Genomic DNA, 27,453 nt, shown 5'->3' with positions numbered 1-27,453 from the left:
AGGAATGAAGAAATTATTGCCCAAACCCCTCCTTTTAATTGCAGATTCGAAAATATTATATTTTCAATTAATTGGAGGATACTTTTTACCATTCTAAATCTTTTTCTAGCTTATAAATACCCATAACCTAAATTATAATCTTCATCTCAAAGCCTCCAATCCTACTCCCTCTCTACACTTTCTTCCATTCCATATTCCATACATAATTCATCCATCTTCCATTGGAGCGGAGCTCTGCAGATCCAGGCAAGAGAAGACTGAAGATTGAAGATTCAACCTTGGGTTTTATCAATTTCTTTCATGTCTAGTACTTTTATTATTGATTTTACTACTTGTCTATGAGTAGTTAAACATCATTTTTAGATTTTTTGGTGAAGACTATTATGAACATGTTTTGATTTATTGAATTAAACCTTTTCCTAGCTCCTGTGATTGTTTTGCTTGTTCTTGTGCTTTTATTGTTCTTTTGTGTGGCCAACTTTAGAACTATGTCCATTTAACTAGATTAATCGAGAGATAGCTAGTTTTACGTGGTAAAAGGAACGAGTACAACACATAGGTTTATCTGCACTCGAGAGAGGGGACCCTTTGTGAGGGCTTGAGTCTTAGGAACTTAAGGAGTTAGAATCTAATCTATTGAAAGGAGACTTTGATAGTTAGAGTCTAATCTACTAGATAAGTGCACTCGAGAGAGGGCTTATCTGAAAATCGCGACTTTCCTAATAATCCTGGAGACACATAAAGGTAAAGGTTCTGTGAGATTAATCATCACTAGGTCGTAGTAGTTGGATCCTAAAACTCTACTTTCTTTAGCCTGCTTTGTATTATTTTGCTTTTATACGTTTTTTATATTTTTTCTCTAGTTTAATCTTACTAAAACCCAAAACTCCATGTCTCTAGATAGTATATGATAGTCAGTTGCAATCTTATTCCTTGTGTTCGATATTCCGGTACTGACCTTTAGCTATACTAGTTCTACCATGTATGCTTGCAGGTATTTTTAGTGCTAATAAATAGTGCATCAAGTTTTTGGCGCCGTTGCCGGGGAATATTATTGCTTTAAGCTGATATTGTAGAACGGTTGATAATACTAATTTAGAGTATAACTTTTTATATAGTTTTATTTTGATTTTTTTAATCTGTTTTACAAGGGTTGCTATTTGAGGAGAGCACGAAGCACAACAATGGATTACCATCCGCACCGCTACAAAAGGCATCCCAAAGGAAGTCCCTAGAATGGGGGCTAACTTATGAGCTTCAAAGAACGTCAAGCTAAAGACGTTAACCAAGCGCTTGTTGGGAGGCAACCCAACATCGGTATCATTTTTTTTATTTAATTTTGTTTTAGTTTAATGTGTTTTCTTAGTTTACTCACGTCCCTACCGACTTTACAAACTTATTCTTAACTTAGTTTTGAATAAGTTTGGGGGATGAAGTGGTGGACCGTGAGTTTAGTTGTTTTTTCTTATTTTTATTAGTTTTATTTTATTTAATAAACCCGAGGTGAATCTTGTCATGAACATAACATAGAAAACTTAGAAATACTCATATTTATGGACATCAGACCGAGTTGCCTATGATAAAAATTTTGTTTATGTGTTGGTTGAGTTAACTTGATACATTGATTTGAGAGTTTTGTAAAAAGGTGTATAATTAATGAATTGCTTGTTTGCCTTGAATCATGTTTATACCTTGTGAGACTTGAGCTATATTTTCTTTCTTGTGTGATTTGTCTGCATTCATGTATTTGCTTCTAGAACTTGCTCTTGGTCTGCCTAAGTCTATATAGTGTTTAAATGATAAAAGAGGACGTTAGGTCATCCTTCTTAGCTACTTTATATATCCAAATTTATGACCTTATTCAAAATATTTTTCCCTAGCTAGCCACTTTGAGCCTTTAAAACATTTTTCTTTGGAAGCTAAATAAAGGGGAATATCCATACGCTCTTTGGTGAAATTTAGTATATATTTTGTGAAAAGAGTTGGAGAGATAAGGTAGAAAGAAAAGTAGCGTGCTTACTTGTGAAAAGTGCATAGACACTTGTGGTTTGAATGAGATATTTGGTTGTGCATAAAAGAAAAAAAAAAGATGTACAAAAGAAAGAAAATGAAAAGAAAAAAAATCAAAGGAATTTGGGAAGTGAGAAGAAATTTAGACAAAGTCTAGAATTTACTGCGATTTGATTTGTTGGTGGGGTGCTAAGTTTGATGTAGTAGAAATTGATCACTTTTGCTATGTTTGGGTTTAGTCATTTTTTAGCCATATTTCCTCACCTTACCAAAGAGCCTACATTATAACCTAAATTAAAGACCTTTCGGATTTTTTATTTTAATCACATAAAGTAGAGGAGGGATTAGACTTCGAGCAAGCCTATGGTAAACTTTGCATGTTGCATGATCTGAGAGCATACACTTTTTCCAATGTACACTTTGTGAGTGAGTGATAAACACACTTCTAAACACTTGTGAGCGCATGTACTTCAAGGTGATCAACGAGCTAGTAATGAAAATGCACTAATAAGCTTTGCTTGAGTTGATTTGTATTATTGTCAAACTCTTCATTTCTTGTTACAATTTTTGAGGCAACTATGAAGTCTAGTTTGGGGGAGTTGACAAACACGGATTTTGCATGTTTTTAAGGACTAGATTTGACTTGTTTTAAATGTCAATCATGCAAATTATGTTCTTAAATTACATATGTTATACATTTGGTATTTTTGACGTGTTTGTTGATAAATGATAGAAAAAGGTGAAAAAAGGCCAAAATGCAGCAGCCTCTGTTCGAGCCCATTCTGCCAGAGATTTTGAAGTCCAGTCAGTGCTTACTACATTCCATTCTCTTCGTCTTCGAAATAGCTTCGCGTGGATATCTTGTATGTCTCAATCGGAGTTCTGTGGAGAAAGTTATGACAATTCTACGAACATTGCGCAGTGCAGTCAAAGCTGGCGGAAATTAGGCGAAAATTCAAGGAATGAAGAAATTATTGCCCAAATCCCTCCTTTTAATTGCAGATTCGAAAATATTATATTTTCAATTAATTGGAGGATACTTTTTACCATTCTAAATCTTTTTCTAGCTTATAAATACCCATAACCTAAATTATAATCTTCATCTCAAAGCCTCCAATCCTATTCCCTCTCTACACTTTCTTCCATTCCATATTCCATACATAATTCATCCATCTTCAATTGGAGCGGAGCTCTGCAGATCTAGGCAAGAGAAGACTGAAGATTGAAGATTCAACCTTGGGTTTTATCAATTTCTTTCATGTCTAGTACTTTTATTATTGATTTTACTACTTGTCTATAAGTAGTTAAACATCATTTTTAGATTTTTTGGTGAAGACTATTATGAACATGTTTTGATTTATTGAATTAAACCTTTTCCTAGCTCCTGTGATTGTTTTGCTTGTTCTTGTGCTTTTATTGTTCTTTTGTGTGACCAACTTTAGAACTATGTCCATTTAACTAGATTAATCGAGAGATAACTAGTTTTACGAGGTAAAAGGAACGAGTACAACACATAGGTTTATCTGCACTCGAGAGAGGGGACCCTTTGTGAGGGCTTGAGTCTTAGGAACTTAAGGAGTTAGAATCTTATCTATTGGAAGGAGACTTTGATAGTTAGAGTCTAATCTACTAGATAAGTGCAAGCGAGAGAGGGCTTATCTGAAAATCGCGACTTTCCTAATAATCTTGGAGACACATAAAGGTAAAGGTTCTGTGAGATTAATCATCACTAGGTCGTAGTAGTTGGATCCTAAAACCCTACTTTCTTTAGTCTGCTTTATATTATTTTGTTTTTATTATTTTTTCTCTAGTTTAATCTTACTAAAACCCAAAACTCCATGTCTCTAGATAGTATATGACGCTTAGTATATGATAGCCAGTTGCAATCTTATTCCTTGTGTTCGATATTCCGATACTGACCTTTAGCTATACTAGTTCTACCCTGTATGCTTGCAGGTATTTTTAGTGCTAATAAATAGTGCATCAGGTACTGATCACTGAATATTTCAATCACGCCCAGACAAAAATACTTCATACATTCAAGGGCAGTCGTCTCACCGATGTGGAGGTACTCGTCCCACATGTCTGCCGCGCCTCCGTAGGCCAATTGCCAGATTGCCGCAGTGCACTTTTGAATAGGTGTGTGGTCGGGTCTGCCAGCCGCATCGTGCCTGAAGCGGAAATACAGATATCGATGCTCCAAAGCGTTAACAATACGCATAAACAGGGCCCTGCTCATCCTAAAACGGCGCCTGAAATGGTTGGCGTTGAACCGCGGCTCCTGTGCGAAGTAGTCTTCGTATAGGCGCTGATGTGCAGCTACGTGATCACGATCAATCACTTCTCGGCGGTGGACCACTGGGCGAGGTCGAGGTACCGCCGGCTGCAAGGCCCTCTGTATCCATCGATCAATCTCACGGTTCGTATAGGCCTCTAGCGCTTCGTTCATTATACGATCGTACTCCTCAGCATCCCCACCACTACCACCACTACTACCACCGGCGTTACTCATTTCTCGGTGTTGATCTTGTACAGAAATTAAGATAGAGAGAGTACTCGTTCAAACAAGTGGTGCGAATGAAAATGACGTGCAAAGCGCATATATATAGTGTTTCGAAAATTAAAAAATTGTTTAAAAATCGGCTAGGCGATGCGCTAGGCGATCCGGACGCTGCAATAGCGCCGAGCGGATCGCCCAGCTCCCCGAAATCGCCTAGCGCTGGGCGGTTTTTATTCCGAAATTGGCTAGGCGGTTGCAATGGACCGCCTAGCGCACCTCCTAGCGCCGGCGCTTGGCTAGGCGGTGCGCTAGGCGCCATTGCGGATGGCCTGAGAGTATAAATATGTGTGTTATAAAAAAAACCTCCCACAATGGGAGCCTAAATCCTATAATAGCATAGTATATAAGAAGAATTATCCCCATAATTGGTCTAATACACGCCTATTGCTAAAGTGTAAACTGAAAAAAGCAAGTGGATTTTATTTATATATTATTATAATAATGAATATAATTTGTCTCAATAGGGTATTTACCTTTTTGCCTCGTCAATTTATATCAACTCAATTTTGACCATTAATTTGCAGTAATGTGAAGCGTTTGGTAGGCTTTATTTTGGAAGATGCATGATTCAGTAATCATCTTTTTATCTTGAATTTATGTAATTTTTATAATTTTTCTTTTGTAATGACTTTTATGGAGTACTATTTTACCAGTGATCACTTAAACTCTTTCGTGTTCTTTTTAATAAATCGTGCATCCTACATTAAGAAAAATAGCATCATCGAATAATATTGTGCTTATATATAAGACTTGAGATGTTATATGTTTATAAATTAATTTAGTTCAAACGTAATCAGTTGTTAGGCTTAGGGGTGTGCATAAAACCGAATTTAGTTCAAAATCCAAACCGAACCAAACCCGAAAAATCGAAAAACCGAAAACCAACTTGAAAAGTCGAACAAAACCGAAAAACCTGAAAAACAAAAAAAACATAATATATATATATATATATGTAATTTATTTTATTTTATATATACTAATAATATATATATATAATATAAGATTAATAATATATAGTATAATATATACTCCATTATATAGTAGAAGGGATATATTCAACTTCAACATGTAAATATTGTCCAAACATTCAACTGAATCTCAGCCCCACGATTTTGTCATCTAACGGTCAGATTAATGCCACGTGTCATTTATAATGCAGATTTTCATTCTAATAATGTACACCGACTAATAATGTAGCATTATAGTCTAATAATGTAGATTTTCATTCTAATAATGTACACCAACTAATAATGTAGATTTTTCATCAAATAATGCAGCTCGGCTATTTTGATCACAACCATCCAATCTAAGGATCCAAAGGTTGTGATCTGTTTGAAGCTTAACACTAAAAATTTGTGAGGACTCTAATAATATATTAAATAAATATATGTATATTATAAATAATATATATATATAATTCGATTTTTCGGTTTTTTCTTCATCCGAACCGAACCGAACTGAAAAACTGAAATTTTTGTATTTTTAAAACCGAACCGAACCGAAAAAACTGAACCAAATTTCATAATTTCAGTTTGATTCGGTTCGGATATTCGGTTTCTGGGTTTTTTGCTCACCCCTAGTTAGAAAGGGAAAGGAAATGTTTATTATCTTGGTTACTGATGGTGGAAAATGACTCACTTTCTCTATTTATCATCACAATTATTATGTGGCCATTTTCTTAGGTCCCATGTTTGAGTTGGAAAGCATGAATCCTTATCATCACTAAACATTGTTCCACCATTTTTGCTATCTCTATAAGTCATATCAACTATTTGCTTTTCTATATTATTTTGGTTTTTGTTCTTTGGTTTAGGAACGGTCACATCACTTTTTGTATTCCATTGATTCCATCCTACTCCTACTAGCTACCCATATAGTAATTCAGTTTGTATTTACTACAGAATTTTCAGAATTGATCGGAATAATCCATTGACAAAATATGTTATGTGGCGTAAATGAGCTAATCTGGCTGCGTACTTGAGCAAACTATGACAAAAAATGCTCCAACCATAGGAGTGAGCTAAAGAATCAATGAAGCATACTACAAAAGAATTTAATTAAACAGCGGAAAAATGATCTAAATTAGCAAAATCAATAAAAGTCGAGAGCCGCCCGCAACAGAAACGTAAGGCAATACTTCCAAAAAAAATAGGGTACTTTATGAATGACACGAGTTTTAATATAGAATAGGTAAAATAAGAGAGAAGGGAAAAAAGTAGGAGAGAAGTAGTGTTAGTGAAATATGGGGTCCATATTATTAATAAGAAAGAAGGGAAAAAAGTAAGAGATAAGTTGTTGAAAACTTTCCTTTTTTGAATGTGTTCTATTTTTCGTGGACAACCAAAATTGGTAAATTTACCTTATTTTTCGTGGACGGAGATGGAGTATGTTAAAATCTCAGAACCTTGAAATCGTCTCACATCAACTTGGTAATAATTCCATCTTATATATATATATATATAAGTTTGGATAAACCCCCTCGTCTTTTAGACCATCTCTAACCATACACCAAATCTCATTTTTAGTAGAAAACTTATATCATATAGCAAAACTAATAATACTTTAATAATTTTTTTTCTACGTCTCTCGTACTTTATCAATTTCGCATTAAAATTCATGTCATCCCCAAAGTCTTAATGGTCTCTATGATATGATAATGCAACAACAATGATACGATTGAAATTAAACATTTACCAGCTTCAATAAAATATACGTTGACAATTACAATCAGTTAAGCATTATCTCAATGATTTTCTGCTCTCTCTACGACTATTTTCCTAACAAAAAGAAAAGTGATCACCCAAATGGCCAAAACTACACATGATTCATATTTTCCTTAACAAACAAACATATTTCATTTCCAAATGCTTCCGAGAGTCTTGCTTGTCAGAATATCTTCTACAAAATTCAACAAACAAAATAGGGAGAAAGAACACACTGAACACATTTTGCAGAAGCATCTGAACTTGTTATTTCATCCATATTTTGCAGAAGCAGCACATATTTTCCATCAGCCACAAACCTTCAGTTTTGTCTACATCGGAAGCTCTGCCTTTTTCCGCTGCAAGAAAAAGTTTATTACTCCACATTTCTTGAAAAAGAACCAAAACGGATTGAAGAACACCAACCCCCATTCAGACTACTCAAATAAGTGTTTTCACTTTGATTAGTTCATCACTGTAACAAGCAAGATTGATACTTTAAATGAATAATCTTACACAACGATATCATACTGGACGATTTGCATGTGGAATCACATCGAGAACAAAACTACTGAATCTTGTTATTAATTGAAAACTACTGAATCTTGTCATCTTGTATATCTAAAGTTATTTGTGAAAAACTACCTTTACGAAAAATAATGCTCTAGCAGCTGAAATAAAACTAGGTATTCTGATATCAACACCAACATAGATTATCTGCTCTCAGTTTTTATCGATTTAGGTACACCAGTTTTGTTGGATTTTGCTTTTATGCAGTTGATATTGATTTAGGTTTAATAGTTAACTAAGAAACTATACTAACTTACAATTGCTCCAGACAAAACATAAGGATTTTTTAGCAGCATTTGAGTAAATGTGCATATACCACATTAATGAAACAAATTTGAATAGTAAGTTGACTTGCCATTGAAGATAACTTACCTCAAAGAGTCGATGTGCTTCTGAACTGCTTCTTTTCCTTCATCGTCAATAGAGAACCATTTCTCATTTAATGTAAGAGTGTCTCCCTTTCCAACATCTTCACATAAGACATTAGGTTAGCTAAATCAAATAGTTACTGATGGAATGCGAAACATGTAATGCTAACTTACACTGGCGCAGTACATTGCCAAAACAATTCAGTTTCCAGTATGCATTACCACTATGTTCCACAAGCAAAGGCTCTATTCGCATAGCGTTGCAAGTCCGACTTTCTACAGATTCAGTAATAGCAATACCAAGATTTAAAGAACATAGATGTTAGAACTGAGTTCACGGGTTTCTAACAAATTGAGCAATGTAAGAAAAAATATAAATATAAAAATAATTCCATCATAAACAGTTAGTGATTGCAAGCTTGTGTAGTTGTGTTCATTGCAACTTGGCCATGTGTAGGAACTAATCTTCTATAGCCCTAAAGATTTACCAACTCAATCATGGTTGAACAAATGTGAATGTACAGCCAAAATTGAACAGAACAGAAAAGAGTTTAACTCTGAATTCCAAGTTAGATAAAAGAAGGTTTTGTCAATCTTCTAAAACACAAGAAAATATATCAGTGTATGATCATTCAGATAAAGACAATAACACCTATGATCATTCAGGAAAAAAAGGTGATGCTGCCAAAAGAAACACGGAATACTTACTTTCAAGAAGTATGCCCTTTGACTCAAGCACCTTGGCATGAGCTTCTTCTGCTTCCCGTTTAATATTGGAGACAATGGCTTCATGCTCTAAAATCAAAAGAGGAGCACCATGCTTGGCAATAATGGCTTCAGCAATATCATCTTTCATTTTCTGCTTCAAAGTTTTCTCCTGCATTGACAGTTGAAGATTAAGAAAATAGGTATGGAAAACTCTGATTCCATTAATTTTCTTTGTGAATGATATTTCATTTATAACCTTCTGTGTTGCAGCAAAAACTTCTTGTCTAGCTTCCTTGGCTTTTTCAGCAAATTCTGTGTTCTGCTCATCGATCCAACTCCTCAACTTTCTGTGAATTGAAAAACATAGTGAATACCCATGAACCTTTAGTAATACAAGTGAAACTAAAAGTGAACTTACTCAGTTTCAAGAATTTCATCACAGAGGAAATTTAAAAGCCTGAGCTTTTCAGAAGGTTCTAGAGATTCGTAATCAGATGCCCTCTCTAAACAATCCAGTCCCTGAGCTTTACCAAAGCTTTGAGACTCAGAGAAGCAGTTCTTAAGTGCACTGAACCATGAGTTTTTTCCAACTGATGGACTTAGTTCTCCACATCTATATAGAAAATGGAAAAGGATTAACAACCTATTATGGTGAAATAAATAATTGCTTGCCAATTTACAACAGACTAGGTCATACTCTTCTCCTTGCTCTGTCTGTAAAATGGATAGTAGGAGAATATGAAATTGAACTGTCACAGAAAATTTTCCTCGGCGCCCAACTCTCCCCTTGAACATGTCTTGAAGAACATGCTCTGGCTGTCCCTTTTTCAACTCTAGAGTCTGTTCATTGGAACCAAATATATACAATGAAAATTAAGGAAAATCCAGTTGGCCAAGGTAATGGTGGGAGACTGGGAAGTCGCAGATCAAGTTCAGTAATAGAACTGTTGGAACTATAATTACAACAATGTAGATTATGAGAATAACTATTCTTAAAAATAAATAGCATTTGAATGTCATGGAATGAAAATATGATAACAATCAATACTTAATTGCTAGACCATAAGAAATAAGCATGCATGTTCATTACAGTAGATACCATAATTGTAATCTCCATGCGGTTAAGTTTAGAACATCATAAATAAACAATATATACACATGTCGAGTTGCAATCAGATAGGATTAATGAGTACTAGAAGTAGGGGTTGCAGGTTATAAATTACTTGCCTTTCCAAAAGCAGCACAAAATTCTAAAAACTGCAATGCATTTCCAACATCTTCTGTCGATACATCAAACCCAGCCACATTGTTTAATTCTGTCCCCAGAGGCATCGGTATGTCTGGGAAAATATTAGCATTATGCAGCTTTAAAACAACCAGTGTATTCGCAGACTCAATTTCATCTCTCATTGTGTTATCCTTTCTAAAGGGCTTTACACCATCTTTCCTGGTCATTGTGATTCCACAGTTCATCTCCTTCAATATTTCATCATTATCTTTAGTATTTTCCAGCTCAGAAGATCTATCCCTCTTCATTTTTTTCTTAGCACCACATGAACCAGTACCTTCAGTTCCAGAATTCTTATTAGAGTCATGCATTTCTGATGTAAGATCATCCTTATTGCCTTTGTGGCCCTTCTTAACTTTCTTGGACTTCTTGTCAGTGTCATTTGGCAAATTTGCATCAACTTTTCCATCAAAAGCATTTTCCTTCCCTCGCTTTCTGGGTGAAGGGGCAACATCCTGTTGATTTCAGAGCCATAACAAAAGACAAACTAACTTATTAGAAATGCCAATTATTGTTAATGCATCTACAAGTATGACATGCTTGAAAAGTTTTTTCAGATGGCAACCTTCTTTGGCGAAGCAGCAATCACTGCAACATCTTTTTCACGACTCAAATGTTGAGCTCCTCCTTTAAGCAACATCTCAGAAACAGATGAAAAGCCAGTTTTCTTCGCCGTATTAATAAGTATACCAGTAGGTTGATGACCTTTCTTCTTCCTAAACAAGATCCAATTGTATCAGAACACACTGAACAAGCATTGAGAAACAATTGAGAAGACTCACATGCACACACTGCAGTTGCAAATTCCTCTACACTTCGGACAGCTCCACTCTCCTAAAGCATCTACTTCTTCTGCCTTCTCACCATACCTAACTTGCAAAAGATGGTGCATTACAACTATTAATATTTGCATGACTGAATGCTCTCAAAAACACATGACAACTAAAAAAGGGCAATTACCTGTTCAAAAGGCATTTGTGACAATACATAATCGTACACGGCTTGTTTTTGTTTTGATTCTTGCATGCTGCAGTAAAATCCCTTGTTTTTTGGCGACACTACACATCACAATATAAAATGTGAGAAACAGATCAAATCAGTTAAATGGACTTGCAATCATAAACAATGAAAATGCATTCTCATATGGCTTAAGAAGAAGCCTATTGGGAGTATTCAGTCACATCAAAATCAATTTATCGGTTCCATAAAGATTGCACTCATGGATAAAACGATGAATTTGATATTTAAAGGATGAATCATACTTGGTTTTAGCTTGATTTTCAAATATTCAAAATCTAGACCGAGCAAACTCTTCGTAAGAACCCTAACATGACTCAGCAACACGATTTGGTTACAATCAATTCCCAAAAACTAAAATTACAAATTTAAAAATCTATTTTAAGGCTCGGATGCCGCGACATAACAAACACAGCGAAATTAAAATAACCAAACGAAGAGGGGGGTTTCTTGGATCCGAAATCAAACCTGATGGCAAGTTTTTCCGTTGACGGAATCATAAATCCGACCACCGACGAGGCGGATTCCGGGTGAGCTCCTCCGCTTCGCCTTGGGAGAAAGAGGAGCGTCTCGATGGGATTTGGTGTTCTTCTTAGGGCTCTTGAGCATCTGACTGGAAGCAGCGCCTGAATCAACCGCCATTGTCGCCGGAAAGCTTCGAACCGATAATTTTCGGAGATGTTTTTCTATGAAAGTGGAGAGAGTGTTTAAAAAGTATGAGTTGGTTAGGACATGGGAGCACTTGGGCTCTGGATTTGTCTTTGTAGATACGCGGAGAGGGAGTGGAGGGAGTTTGAATTTTTGCAGTGAAACAAAAGAGCCAACCAATTTTTTTTGCATTTCCCGCCACTGTCAAAATTGATAATTCTAATTGCCGCTGTTTTCTCAATTGGACGAAGACCTCCAGATTAAATTCAAAATCGTAGTACTAGTAATTAATAATGACACAATTTATATACACCGGGGATGTCAATCAGGCTAACCTTACGGGTTCAGCCAACCCACTCGGGATGCCGGATTGTTTGGGTGTGAACTATTCAGGTTATAAATTTTAGCCTCATGAATTTTCAATCCCAACCCGTCGGCTTTCGGGCTATTTGGGCCTAGAAACTTTCTAAAATAGTCTCTTGTAATCAAAATTTTCCTCTATTAAATCATTTTAAATTTTAAATATTTTTTTCTTCATTAGTTTTAGAATCATATAAACTATTCAAATGTTTATAGTTTTTATTGATAATAGTTGGAGAGAAGTTTTCCATCCCGATCAACTACAACATAAACAAAGATAAATCAATCAATTTGTATTAAAGCTTGTGTTTGTGTTATTATTTTGTCATTATTCATACTTAATTATTTATGAAAAAATAAAAATCATAAGTATCTTACATAAATTATTATTAGAATGATAAATATATTGAGATTTTGATGAGTTAATTCTTACTCCCTCTGTGCTTCATTAATTATTCACTTTTGCCATTTTCATTTATCCTCCATTAATTGTTCATTTTCACTTTTAATATAAATGATAAGTAGACCTTACATTCCATTAATTCATTTCACTCACATTTTATTATAAAACTAATATATAAACTGAGATCAATATTCCATTAACTTTTTCAACCCACTTTCCTTTACATTTTTAAAACTCGTGTCAGAATCAATAGGAGACAAGCAGACATAGTCGACGATGGCCCGGTGAGTGGATGCCTCCGGTTCGAGGAACAATTGGCCGATATCTTAACCAAAGCGGCGAATCCAAAGAGTTTTAGAGAAAGATTGGTCAAGTTGAACATCGGGGATACCATTGCTCAACTTGGGAGGAGTGTTAATAGTTGGATACATAACGGCTAGTCGGCTAGTACCAAGTACCAACAAACTTGGTAATTGCTATTACAATAAATGAGTAAACTTTCCTAGATACAATAAATTAGTGTTAGTTCCTAAAGTGATGGAGGTGTTTCCTAAAGTTGTAATATCCCTATAAAAGGGAGTATCTGTAACTCTTTCAATCACAACAAAAAATACAATCAAATTACTATTCTCTACAACTTTAGCCACCATGTCTTATCTTCTATACAAATGTCTCTCTTGATTACCATCTTTTAAGATCCAAGACCAGCAACAACCTCAAAAATCTCAATAACATATTTAATGTAAAAGAATCAAACTAAATATATAAAATCAATAGAAACAATGTTAAATGTGCTTCGAATGAGTATAATGCTCACCTAAAGAGTTTACATAAGGTGTGTAACATATCATTTCCTATATACTGATGGAGGTATATATATAACGAAAGCTGTTTAAAAGGTGTTAAAGCATATTCTACAACAAAAAATTCAACAACATTCACAAATGCTTCTAGTCAGAATATTTTCTACAAAAATTCAACAAATATTATTTTCCTAAACAACAATCCATCACATATGCTTCTAGTAAGAATATCTTCTACTCCCTCCGTCCTCCAAATTTTATCATAGTTTGACCGGACACAGGTTTTAAGAAATGGAAAGTGAGTTGAAAAAGTTGGTGGAATGTGGATCATACTTTTAAAGTATTAGTTTTATAATAAAATGTGAGCGAGAATAAGTTAATGGAGTGTGGGGTTCATTACCAAAAATGATAAAAAGTGAAATATGACAAATTTTGTGGGACGAACGAAAATGGAAAAATATGACAAAATTTCAGGGACGGAGGGAGTACAAAAATTCAACAAACAATATTTTCCTAAACAACAAACATCATTCACAAATGCTTCTAGTCAGAATACAAAAATTCAACAAACATGGGAGAACACGTTATTTCAGCCAACTCTGGAGACTCCTCTTGCTCAGCTGCGGCGGCCATGTCAGGAAAATCTTCAGGGCAAAAGACAACAACATTCATTTGTGACCACATAAAAGTGCAGATGTATTCGATCATATAGTAATGTGTCGATCCATTTGATATACGTAATAGGCGTCTCAAACAAACCACTACTTGAGAGAAACAAATCCAAAGAAAGTCCAGAAATGTAAAGAACCAAGCCCGCCCAATATGTCGATATATAGCACATATCAGATCCACCTTCCGTTCAGGGAAAAGGACAACAACAACATTCATTTGTAACCACATAAAAGTGCAGATATATTCGAACATGTGCAATTTTTATTTTATGATTTTCAATTTTCTTAGATTTTTTTGATATTTTTATTGATTAACTTTCCAATTTTTTTTAGATTTTTTATTATATTAACATTTTATTTTTATTTTAAGTAGATGGAACTAACTTTCAGAATTAAGCTCACATGATCCGGTAGCTTGTTCCTAGTTGTTGCTATTAGTGTTGCTGTGCTGGTGAGTTGAATTACTAACATTCGTCTTTAACCAACCACAAGAAACATAAAAATTTGTACAGAAACAGAGAAAGTGATATTAAAAGAACCAAAAACTTGAAGAACTGAAGAATGGTGCAAACGCTTAAATAATTTAGTAACAATAATTATTGGTAAGGGCAAACGCAAACATGCATGAGTTAATCAAATATTTTTCATTGTAATTGCAACTTGACTTGAATAGAAGCAATGAAATGAATTGAGATCTTCAAAATTGAGGCCATGATAAAATTATAAAGAACATTTCAATATGTAGAAACCTCAAGTACCACACAGATAAGATAACCATTTAAGTCTTACTACGGCACAAAGGATTTCTATACTAGAACATATTTCAGAATGCATCCAACACAAAACAATGCCATCACTATTGTCCTCCCTCGCCAGATTCACCTTTAGTAGTTTCCTTAATCTCATCCCCAGCTTCATCCTAAAACCAAAACAAAACAAATATCACCTTGTCAAAACATTCATCAAAAAAACCATTTTGTACGGAAATATTAAGATTAGCATTGATTCTCTTTTCATGGACGTGCAAGTACCGCTACATCAGACGTCCACAGAGTCAAATTGTCTCGAAGAAGTTGCATGATCAATGTGCTGTCCTTGTATGATTCCTCACCCAGCGTATCTAGCTCAGAAATAGCTTCATCAAAAGCCTTTGTAACAACAGAAACAATGCACAATGTGTGAGAAACTATACAATACTAATAAATAATGAAAGTGATAAGATGGGAATGAGAACAAAAAATTAACAAGCATACTTGAAAAACAACAAACCCCTTTTTGGGGGAGAATCAGTTGGAAGCAATAATGTTTGGATGTGGTAGATAATGATGAGATGCAGCTAATTACATTACTGAAAACATTGCAATTTCAGTTTCTGAATATCATTTTCTTCAATTCTAATTTAGGACTTTTAATACACGTTCTAGCAAGCTACTGCTATAAAATGGAATCATATACCCAGAACAATCAAATACCTGCTTCGCAAGGTTGCAAGCACGATCTGGAGAGTTAAAGATTTCATAATAGAAAACTGAGAAATTAAGAGCAAGTCCCAGTCTTATAGGGTGGGTAGGAGCCAACTCTGCAAGTGCAATATCCTACATGGTACAAATTAACACAAACAGGTTAATAAAAAGGGGAAAAAACATCGTTGAACAAATTTATAAAAAAAGAGCATATGCAAATCAATGGTAATTTACCTGCGCTGACTTGTAAGCAAGCAGAGTACTCTCAGCTGCTTCTTTCCTTTCAGCCCCAGTCTTAAATTCAGCCAAGTATCGATAATAATCACCCTTCATCTTCAAGTAAAACACCTTTGATTCCGCAGAAGAGGCACACGGAATGAGATGGGTCTCAAGGAGCCCCAAAATCCCATCACATATCTTACTTAGTTCTGCCTCAATCTTACCCCTGTATTCTTTAATAATTCTAACATGATCCTCATTACCACGACTCTCTTCCTTCTGCTCAATAGAAGATATGATCCTCCATGAAGCCCTCCGAGCACCAATCACGTTCTTGTATGCCACTGAGAGGAGATTCCTTTCCTCCACAGTCAGCTCATCGCTATCAACAGCCTTTGCAACCTTTTCCATGAACTCAACCATTTCCTCATAACGTTCAGCCTGTTCAGCCAACTTGGCCATGTAAACATTCTCCTCACGGGATGACTCAACTGGTGACATTTTAATGAGCTAAAATAGATACAAAACCTGCAGAAAATTAAAAAAACCCCTTAATTTAGGCCACTTACTATATCCTGACATTTAACATGCTTTCATTAAACAAACTTAAGTCTTAAGTTAAGCCAAGAAGAACCTCCATCTTAGAACAACTATTTGCACTTCCAATTAAAAACTCAACATTCAAAATAATTCATCAAATCAGACACATCAACAATACAGATTCCAAATCACTTGCTAAAGTAAGCAGCAAAGTTCTTTAGGTTAGGTTTCATGAATAAGCATACATTCAGTGAAAGTTGTTTATAAAAGGTGCTCTTTTGGTAAAGTAAATGCACTATCACTAATACGTAAAAACAACAGAAATGGGAGAAAATAACAGTAATTAGATCCGGAAATTGGTATGGGGAAAGACATTAGCTCCAACTCAAATAATCATTTAACAAAAAACAAAACCAATCATTGATTCATTATATGACGGGATCAAATTTACATCTCTCCACTATATCAAGGCAACTAGATCAAGTTAAACAAAGTTAACAACACTTCATAACCGGAAGGGATTACCTCATACATTTGCATACTACATTTTATAATACATCATTAAATAGTTGGCAAGTGAATCCTATTTAATGCTTAAAAAAGTTATTTCTAAAAATTATTTCCTTCACTTTCTTGCTACCATATTTAATCAAAATAATTTTGTTAACTCTTGTTAAAATAATATTATAGGTCAAAATTTACCTTTTCAAAAAGATTTATATAAAAGAGTGTACGTTTACGTATTCTAAAAAATATAAAAATGTCAAAATTTCCCTTTTTAGTTTATTATGATGATTTACTTTTTAAAAAGATTTATATAAAAAGAACGTCTCTCTTATATAAAATAAACTTAAGCTTGACCAAATTTTATGTTTTATATAGCTATTATCTTAATATAAATAATATAAATAATTATTCTATAAAAATAATTGTAAAATTTTATTAAGTTAAAAAGTTGACATAATTAGTTGACTATATTTTTAAAAATCCGGTCTCATTATACTAGAATCAACCAATTATGTCAAACTTTTTTTAATTAATTAAAATTTTACAATTATTTTTATGGAGTACTATATTTTGTATATTATTTTGTATTTCGACAATAGCTATATATAAAATATGAAATTTGGTCAAATTCTAGTATATTACAATTTTATATAAAATCGACATCTTTTACAGATATTAAAAATTATATAATCTCAATAAAATTAGAAAATAAATAGTAAAAAAAATAAAATTTAAAATTTTTTGGAATACATAAAAATTTAATCTTTTTATATAAATATTGTGAAGTAAATAAAGTTTGACTTATTAAATATTTTTAACAACAGTTACGTAACTTCTTTGATTAAATATAATAAGCAAAAGTGCATGAAATAACAAAACTACTTTGATTAAATATGGCAGTAAGAAAGTGAAGAAAATAATTTTTAGTAATAACTTTTTTACCATAATATGGGATACACTTGTCAAATATTGAGTAGTGTATTATAAAATGTAGTATGCAAATGTATGAGGTAATCCCTTCCTATTCAAACAGTCACAATACACCGTTTACAAAATCAACTGACTATATCCTCCTTCAAGTCCTACAGGATTAAGGAAAACACGCATAAAAAACAATAATCGGAAATCAGAACCCAGTTCGTCAATCATTACAACTACAAATCACCAGATCCATGATTTAATTTCAACCAGCAACAAATCAAATCCCATTAAAATATCAAAATCCACAAAACCCCAAATTCGAAAGATCCAACCCTAAACCTAAACCTAAACCTAAACCTAAACCTAAACCTTAAACCCAATCACATAAGATCTAACTACAGAATAGGTAGAATCAATCTAAAAATAGTATTAAGTAAATAATAAAACCAAAAACCCAAAAGAAAAACGAAGAAGAAGAGTGGACCTGTATAAATAGATCTGGAGTTTGATTCGGGAAATGCCAGCCTCTGACAAACCGATTCGATAGTGTGAAGGCGGAGTGAGGGGGAGGTTTAAATAGTGAAAATTTAGGGGGAGGAGGCGGCCAGCCAATGATAAAGCGACAGCTGGTGGAGAACGGCGGAGTTTGCTATTATGAGGACGTGGTATGCGACAAGCTGGCATTGACTCGTCAAAGCCCTCTATCGTCATTTCTCAGGTAGGCCCCTTGGCTTCACGGGCAACCATAATGGGCTGTAGCTAGGGCAGAGAATTCGGTCGGTTCGGTTCTAACCGAAGTTAACCGAGTCCTCAATTGACCGAAAATGAAGAACCGGAACCGGAACCGAAATGGATTCGGTATCCTAACCGAATTCGGGTAGGTTCGGTTCCGGTTAACGTTGTTGTTGGGATTCGATCCCTTGCCAATGGGTGAGAAATACGACTAGCCAACCAATTGCGCCAATTGCTCTTAATGTTTTGTATGTTTGTAAAAAAATATTTATGCTGAAAATGGTGGTGAACTGGTGATTATACTGAAAACGCCAAAATCCAGAGTTAAGAGAAGGCGGAGGCGCGGGTCCGTGGCAGAGCGTCGCAGTAGCGGCCGGTGGGTAGGGAAACAGCGCCGGAAAATAGGGCTGCCGGCTGCGTGGTGTGGAGGAGGTTGTGCTACAACGTGAGAGTATAATAGGAAAGGAAAGGAAGGGGTGCGTGATTAGTTTTGGGCGGCTCTAATCGGTTCTAACCGATCGGTTCTCGGTTAACTGAGGAACCGATCGTCGAATAGCATTGGGAACCGAAACCGAACCGATAACCGACATTCTCGTCGGTTAACCGAGAACCGTTGTGATTTGGTTCGGTCATCGGTTAACCGACTAACCAATGACCGAATTCCCAGCCATAGCCGTAGGGCCCCGTTTATTCATCTATGAAGGTCTTCACCGACTAACAACTTACTTCTACTTTTTTTTCTAGGGAAATAGTAGAATTTAAATTATCATAGAATCAACCAATTTCTTTCAATAATAGTCGAGCTAAACGAGAATTTGTATCTTTGTAACGGAAAAATTTGGAATTAGTTGATGCATAAAATACTTCATGAGGTAACCGCAGTGGCGGATCCACTAAGGAACAAGGGGTACAACTGTACCCCCAAATTATGATATTATTATTATACAATCAATAGATAACTAAGTTGATTCCCTAGCCCAGTGGTAAATTCTTCCACTATCAACAAAGTGCCCCAAGTTCGATTTCCCTCTGATCCCAGTCATTTTAGTTCCTATTTATTTTAGTTTCTTCATTTAAGTCAGTACTTATTCTCCTTCTTTATTTTAGCTCAGTCATTTTAGTTCCTATTTATTTTAGTTTCTTCATTTAAGTCAGTACTTATTCTCCTTCTTTATTTTAGCTTATTCATTTTAGTTATTTTAGTTTCTTCATTTAAGTAAGTACTTATTCTCTTAATTTTAGCTTCTGTATTTTATCAAGTATTTTGTCTTTTCATTATCCTCTCTGCTAATGCGTCTTATATTATCCTCTAATGCGTCTTATATTGTACTACTATTTCTTTTTCAAATTTATGTATGCACTTTGTTTTTAAAACAATTCCTTATTTTATAAAGATTATGCATTTCAATTATTTTCTAATGTATTTTAATATTATCTTTTTTTTTGTTTTAAATTCTTCCATCATATTTTGTTTTTTTATCTTCTATGTTTTTAAATAATTGAAACATTAAAGATTTATTAGTAAAAATTAGGCAAACGGTTGATTTATTAGTAAAGAATCTAAAGATAACCCGATCTGTTAAAACAATTTATTTATAATATTCAAATCTAAGAACATTAATTTAGAATAATGAAAGTCATTTAAGTAGTAACACCAATATTAAAAATAATTCACATTTATATACAATGAATAATCTTAGTTTAAAATACAGTTAGAAATTTTGATTGAGAGAATAAATCAAAGAGAAGAAAAAAGATTGATATTTTAAAATTTTAAATCACTACAATTATTTATCGTACCCCCAAACTGATAATCCTGGATACGCCACTGGGTAACCGTAAGTAAGCTTGTATGCCCGCACTCCAACATGGAAAATTAGTCAAACACAAGTTTATGTACCCTCGAAATACATTTTGTAAAAGGAGCTCAAATAGTAAAATACAATTAAATTTGTAAGAGTTAGGCTTTCTTCCACAAAATAATGTTAATCTCACAATGACTAGTTACCGGAAATGATTACATACTTGACTCCAATATTCAATCTTGATTTACTATCTCAAGTCATTCAATTTTAAGATGATCCTCATTAAGCATTATGCCAAAATTTCACATAAGAAACCAAAAGGTACAAGAAGATTATAGCACTATCAACATCAAAACTTTTACTTTCATCTACTCTTGTCCACATGCTGACAATGCTTGTTATCTCCCTTCTACAATCATATACCACAAGAGACATAATATGCACACCCAGAATTTGGCTCATATCACATGGAAGTGATTCTAGCTTTTGCCACAACTCACAAGTCTTGGTGGAGTATTTGCCAAAATAATTTTTTGTCCTAAGTAGTATTTAGTACAATACTATTGGTCCAAAACAATATGAATTGATCCAAATGGTCATGACCTCCTTACAAAATTAACCCCTCCTAATAAGGGACAGAACTAGAACTTTGAATAAGCTGATGCTAAAATTTTAAAATGATGAAAACACAACTATATTATTGAATTTCAAATGCAAAATTTATAGTATATTTTATATATAAGATAATATTCATTCAAATTAAAAAATGTAGGAAAGTTTTGGTCAATTTCATTGTTTGGACAGCAGGTACATAAATTATTATTAACAAAAATATAAATAATTCTTAAATAATTTTATTGCATAATTATGTTTTCTAAAATAATTTTCTTATATAATTAGTTATATCAATTATATTTTGTAAAAACTTAGATGAGAAAAATAAATTTGTTTCAAAATTTAGTACTCCTATGTATTTTTCTTACCAATGGGAAAATCAATTCGCAATTTTAAAGTCAGATGCAACTACAAATTTCATTCTTCCCAAATTCTTAAAAAAAAAGTAAAACAAGACTTAGGAGAAGGGAACACAATACAAAAATGAGCAAACTATCTGATTATGACTCAATGAAACTAGCTTCCGACAATCACATGATTTTAAAACACAACACATAACAAGCAAAAAATCCACGACATAACCAACCAAAATTTTCTAGGCACAATGACTATATAGAGCTTAGGTAAATCAGAATCAATCACGACCCTCACCACGATTACAATCTTCTAGAAAACAAGGCTAGTGAAGTTCACCACAAATTAGGTTGGTTTCCGCATGTTACGGCCAGCACGAATCACCTCATCTACGAGTAGCAGCTGAGATGCAATCACGGGGCTGCAACAGACAAAAAACCATTTCAGCAGATTGGATTGATAATGCACAACAGACAAGGTTATGAATTAATGGGAAGAAGATATTTAGACTGGAGAACTGAAGGTGTCGGCGCATCTAGACACAGTTTTCTCGACATACCCAGAGTTTATAAGCTGACGTTTGACAGAGTAATTGTCAAAGATACCCTCCATTTGAGGGTCAATAGGCTCTCCAGTTTGAAGATTAAGTCCCACCACATTACCCTTGTCATGCTCTCCCTGGGAAAGAAGAATCGATATTTAAGGAGGACGTTTGTTCAATGGATGACCAGTACTTGATAAATACAAAAATTACCGTAAGGTCAATTATCACATCCTGGGTGTCAAGACCAGAGTTTTCAGCAAGTATCTTTGGAACCACAAGAAGCGCATCAGCAAAGGCTTCCACACCAAGTTGGGCACGCTATTCAAAGTTACAACAACATCAGAGCAAATCCCATAAACATATGTGTATAGATATTTTAGATGAGTGGATTGGTGACTGAAAGATAAAATAAAATGAAATGAATATTACGTACTCCTTTAACAGTTTTCTTGACTTCATTAACCAGGTATTGTCTGGCTGCCACCTCAAAAGCCCCTGCACCCTGAGATATGCAGAAAAACAACAAACTTTATAAAAGAGGCATTTATTATTCAAATAAAAGAGAAAATGCAGCATTTTTAATATAAACAAAAAATCACTAATGGACAAAGTAGACAACCACAAATTAAAAAATCTAATAAACAAGTGAATCGGAGATCAAATGAAATGGTGATATCTGTGAAACTTCAGCATCACCATGGATTAGGTAGACATTACTAATCAAAGAGTAAATTTCAATTTAATCACAAACAGTTAACAAATATATTAACTCACCAGTACAACAGCTTCATCTTCAATGGTATTTTTCACTGACCTCAGACCATCACGGACAGCATCCTTAATTTGAGCAATCGTGTGATCATTTTGCCCTGCATGGTTGGTTGCAGGGTGCATAAGTATATACACAATGGATATAACCATTTGTACTGAACCAGATGATACACCAGTAGAACCACACAAAAAAAGACACAATGAACAGAATAAAATATATTGTCGCCAACAGGTATGGAGACACAGAACTAAGCAGTGAGATCAGAAATCGAGTACCTTTAATGAGAATTGTACAAGAGTTAGGATTTTTGACATTTTCCACAAATGTATACTTTTCTTCTCCAAGTACATGCTCGTATACCACGCCAGCCCAACCAAGGCAATCAGGGGATCAACTGAGTTGACAGCCTCTCCTCCACAAGCCAAAACCAATCTCTCCATGTTTCTCCTTTTCGCCCTTCGCAGGGCAATTATCTACAAATTATACCAAAAACCAGAATGAACAGAATTAGGATACAAATTTTACAACACTTTTTATTTAAAAGTATCAACAACAAGATTCTAGGAGTAGATGATAAAGAACCTGAAAGGAAACCAAAATATAAACCAGCTTCTAAACAGCAATGGTTGAGAAATAATAATTTGTAAGGACCTGAAAGATCCTTCTAGGTAACGACACCTAATATTGTCGCAATGCCAAGAGCAAACCACATCAAATATTTTTAACAAACTACTTGAAAGAAGTCAAGCACGACAAAATATTGGAAAAAGAAAGAAAGAGCAAGAATGTAAGTCATCAGTTTTCCTTCAATATGTGAAATGGAAAACCCCTTTTTTCCTTGTATCTTCTTCAATATTAGTATAAATTGATTTCCCACAGTTATTAGTCAAACATGAAACACACTAACTTGAAGTTCCAACACAATAAGCTTACAGAATTTGGGTGAAGCATGAAGAAATTTATATCAAGTATAGCATATCTATTACTAATTCAGTCACACTTCTAGAAGAGTAAGGGAAACTTACTCCAGCTCGCGCAAGAATATCTAATGATGGGGGATCAATTCCTTTCTGATTAATGACAACAAAATTGCTGTTATCATCAGGACACACCTGAGAGAACACTAGATATTAGCTTCTTTGATAACAATATTTTTAAGCAATTAACCGCCCCCATAAGGACCACAATGACATAGGTGGACACACAAACCTTGTTTTTTAAATCAATGATTTTCTGGACCCTCTCATCAACAGATCGTCTTTCTGCAGCAACCATTGCCTCTCTCTGTTCGGCACTCGAGTAAAAGAATACTGCATTTACTTCACTGAATAAAATAAAGTCAATCTCCCAGCGTAGGAGAAAACCAGTTAACAAGCTAGCACAAAAATTCACATATCATTACCTCTTCTCATACTCTAGTGACACATTGCAAGTCAAGATATAACAATTCTCTGCTCGGCGTTTCATATCTGGATGCCTTGAACCATGGTCAAGAACTAGACCCTCAACCTAGATACAGCAGTAAGACAATGAATATGTACACATCAGTATTATGCAAAACAAATTATACATCATTATGCAACACAAAATATCAACAAGCACAATATCAAACAGGAAAATTTACTAGCATAAGACCAAAGGCAACACTGATCAACCAGTCCGAAGCATACCAAAGTAAGCTAGCTTCACCATACAGTGATTAAAATCTAAATTGCCAAATAGGAAAAGAGACAGGAATTCCCTCGAAGCGTAGGATAGATGTATCTTTTTGCATGGAAACGTTTGAAAAAATAGCTACTCCCTCCGTCCCCAAAGAATATGCACTTGGGGTTTGGCACGGGTTTTAATGCAAAATTGGTAAAGTAAGAGAGATGTAGACAGAAAAAGTAATTAAAATATTTTTAGTGGAGTATGGGTCCCACCTCATTAGAGAGAAAAGAGTTTCTAAATTGGAAAGTGCATATTCTTGTGGGATGGACTAAAAAGGAAAGTGCGCATATTCTTGTGGGACGGAGGGAGTAAAATAAACCAAATTCAACATTTAATTGACACCTTCTAAAGAATAATAAATCATCAAGATAGCATACCAAACGAGTGTCTACATCAAACTTGTGGCGCATGTGCATTATCTCAACCATAAAAAGATCAATATGCTCTTCAGGCTTGCGGATGCAGAGGACCTGCATCATTATAAGAACATCTTGAAATAAATGGATGTGGCAATTTACTTTAGATATATAATATTAATTGCAAATTAGCTAATGCGGAGTATTATTCATCTATCTTTCTCTGATACTTGGATGTGTAAAAGATTAACACTGAGCTTAATCACTTACAGCATTTACGACAATATCAGTTAGTTGGTCTGCCAATGCCTCGTACAACTGCACAGGAACAGATGGGTATGCAACATTAAGTGCAATATTTATGAGTTATGTAGTACATAACACACAAATAGAGTGTCTGAGAAAAAACCTTAGTTCTTAGTGCTGTTCTTGCCACCATCTTCAATATCTCTTTATCAGGTTCGGCACCCATCACTACAGGAGTCTTAAACTTTTCGAGAAACTGGAGTGTTGCTCTTTTAGCTATTTCAAATCCATCAACCAGAACACGCGGATGCATTCCTGAAATAATATTAAGTTTATGGATTTCCATCCGTTTTCTCAACATAAACTGTAACTAGTTTCTACATGTATGATTTGCTGATTTCCTTGGACGGCACGGGAATTTATGCAAGTTTGTTTTGTGTGTGAAGTGGAGACAGTAAAGTAATAGGGAGGGAATAAAGTAGAGATAAAGGTGTTTCCATTTTTAGTAATGGGTCATCTTGGTTGGGACAAACCAAAAAGGAAAGTGGGTCATCTTTAGTGGAACGGAGGGAGTAGTAGGAGTAATATTTTCATCTACTGCATCGGTCACAGAGGGCACCCACGGCCACCATCAAAGGCTTCCTATTCCCTATTACTCTTTTTCAATACTCCCTCCGCCTCAAAAAAATAGAGACTTTGAGGACAACACATGTTTAGTTGCAAATTTGGTGAAGTATGAGAGAAAGAGAAAAAGTATCTGAAGTAGTGTTAGTGGATAGTGGGGCACATCATTAGTAGTATAATGCGCAGTGAAAAGGGATAAGGGAATATTTTTTGGGTTGGAGGGAGTACTATTTAATTCATGTTCCATAAGGCGAATGTTTCTTGCAACTAATTAAGTGTAAGTGTGTGTGCGTCACACAATAGTAACTTTAATTAAAATTAATTGTAAACACTAAACACACAGAGAAATTTGCCTGAAATCCATGCTTGAGTAAGTTCAAAAGAGGTATACATATATAAACCACCTTGACATTGGTAATAGATCAGTGCCTTTATTTTTCTGGGATTATTGAGCAAGAACATCAATAAACTCTTGATTCTTTACTAATGACTATCTTACAAAGGTAAGTCTGACTAGCCTTCGTCTATGTACCGCTCTGATTGCTTCATGAGTTCACCAATAAAGATGACAGTAGAAGTGGTACCATCTCCACTGGTTTCATCTTGGGCAACAGCAGTCCGAGCAATCATAATGGCTGTAGGGCTTTGTATTTGCTGTCATAAAAAACTAAAATAAAAATCTGCAATCTTAAGAATGAAGCTATACATATACATTTTAGTTCTGCACGCAGCGAAAAATTTCAGCTTGAGAAAATGTAGTGAATCTCAGAACCTTCCTAATATAAGCACAAGTTGCAAACAAATCAACTACACATCATGCAAATAGATAAAACAGGTTAACTCTACTAGCATTTGCTCCTGGTCCCTATATGTTTCCTAGATGCACCTTATTTTCTATATGAAATTCAATAAATGAGCAATAATGAACTTTTCTTTAACTTTGTATTATTTTTGTGTGACTGTTGGAGCAAACCTAGTCCATTCTGAAACTCTGCCCCAGTATATAGATAACACCAAGTTCCCCCATACATCTAATGGGCGGAAACTTCAACTGGTTCATGGAGTAATAACATCACAATAATGCTGAGAAACTTGCTGTAAAACACGACTTCTGTAAAATACAGCTTCTACACCATTGCAAACATTAGATACCTTAGAATCTAAAAAAGAATTATTTTGCCTATATATTTAGACACCACCAAGAAATATCCAGGAAGACAGATTGTCTACACTTCCCACACCAAATTCACGACACAGAATGGCAGATTTAGACAGAATATCATTAATTGCATTCTCGTATGTTAAAAAAATCTGAACTAATTGGCATGCCGAATGAAAAAAATTAAATACAAAAACGGGGTACAAAGCTGACCATTTCCTTCAACAGAGTGTTTCCATCCTTAGTAAGCTTGATATCGCCAGCGCCACCAACAAGCCTGCAAATATCAAACGCTAGTAATCAACAGCAAAGCCAACAAGGAAGTATAAAACACACACACACACACACACACTCAAACACGCGCGCGAAAACTAGGGGGGGAAACAAAACATTTACATTTTAATAGTTCCCTTTGGGCCGAGATTAGATTTCAGCACATCCTGGAGGCCCTTTGCGGCATTGATGTTCATATGCAGCGCATGAGACTTGTTCAGCACCTCAGCGTTAGGATTCAGCACCTTCAGCGACATCGTTAACACTCTACTCCTCGTATGTAAAACCGATAACACTAATGGAAGCTAGAGACTAGCCGAATGAACAATTGTAATGACTCCGAAATGTAAAGCTAGATCGAAGTTTCAAAGTAGTACGTAGAGAGAGAGTGGAGTGGGGAAGAGGGTTTTTCTCTAGGGCTTTATGGATAGAAGAGGGGTTTTCTCTTGATACGACGTCGGCTAGTATATTCTTATTAATTTTAGCCTCCGCATAACTAAATTTG

General features: G+C 34.7%; 2 protein-coding genes and 1 pseudogene across 2 annotated transcripts; all 3 read right to left on the bottom strand.

Moving 5' to 3' along the window:
* Positions 1-7,246: 7,246 nt before the first annotated feature.
* Positions 7,247-12,025, bottom strand: LOC121787243. Its single transcript, XM_042185925.1, has 12 exons — positions 11,692-12,025; positions 11,167-11,264; positions 10,989-11,075; positions 10,772-10,922; positions 10,146-10,661; positions 9,616-9,758; positions 9,337-9,531; positions 9,175-9,265; positions 8,919-9,087; positions 8,385-8,486; positions 8,215-8,311; positions 7,247-7,631 (listed from the first exon to the last, which is right to left on the bottom strand). Exons 1-12 carry the CDS (start codon positions 11,863-11,865, stop codon positions 7,595-7,597), a joined length of 1,860 nt encoding a protein of 619 aa, XP_042041859.1. The 5' UTR covers positions 11,866-12,025; the 3' UTR covers positions 7,247-7,594.
* A 2,798-nt stretch (positions 12,026-14,823) lies between these two features.
* Positions 14,824-18,397, bottom strand: LOC121787244 (14-3-3-like protein A). The gene is made up of 5 exons (XM_042185926.1): positions 18,243-18,397; positions 15,806-16,318; positions 15,581-15,703; positions 15,140-15,256; positions 14,824-15,027 (listed from the first exon to the last, which is right to left on the bottom strand). The coding sequence occupies exons 2-5, from the start codon at positions 16,289-16,291 to the stop codon at positions 14,965-14,967; spliced, it is 789 nt and encodes a 262-aa protein (XP_042041860.1). The 5' UTR covers positions 16,292-16,318; positions 18,243-18,397; the 3' UTR covers positions 14,824-14,964.
* Positions 18,398-21,394: 2,997 nt separating this feature from the next.
* Positions 21,395-27,363, bottom strand: LOC121786123 (annotated as a pseudogene).
* Between the last annotated feature and the right edge of the window lie 90 nt (positions 27,364-27,453).

Source organism: Salvia splendens, chromosome 22 (assembly GCF_004379255.2).
Source record: "Salvia splendens isolate huo1 chromosome 22, SspV2, whole genome shotgun sequence".
Classification (NCBI taxonomy): domain Eukaryota; kingdom Viridiplantae; phylum Streptophyta; class Magnoliopsida; order Lamiales; family Lamiaceae; genus Salvia; species Salvia splendens.
This window is presented reverse-complemented; position numbering and strand designations above follow the sequence as displayed.

Bases quoted from the DNA above. Each gene is read 5' to 3' on its own strand.
- LOC121787243 (XM_042185925.1), bottom strand. From the start codon at position 11,865: ATGGCGGTTGATTCAGGCGCTGCTTCCAGTCAGATGCTCAAGAGCCCT. The intron at 9,266-9,336 runs GTAAGTTCACTT...TTCAATTCACAG, and splicing joins GATGAAATTCTTGAAACTGA to AAAGTTGAGGAGTTGGATCG. The intron at 8,312-8,384 runs GTAAGTTAGCAT...TCTTATGTGAAG, and splicing joins TGGCAATGTACTGCGCCAGT to ATGTTGGAAAGGGAGACACT.
- LOC121787244 (XM_042185926.1), bottom strand. From the start codon at position 16,291: ATGTCACCAGTTGAGTCATCCCGTGAGGAGAATGTTTACATGGCCAAG. The intron at 15,704-15,805 runs GTAAATTACCAT...TGTACCATGTAG, and splicing joins TTGCTTACAAGTCAGCGCAG to GATATTGCACTTGCAGAGTT. The intron at 15,028-15,139 runs GTACTTGCACGT...TTTTGGTTTTAG, and splicing joins TGTGGACGTCTGATGTAGCG to GATGAAGCTGGGGATGAGAT.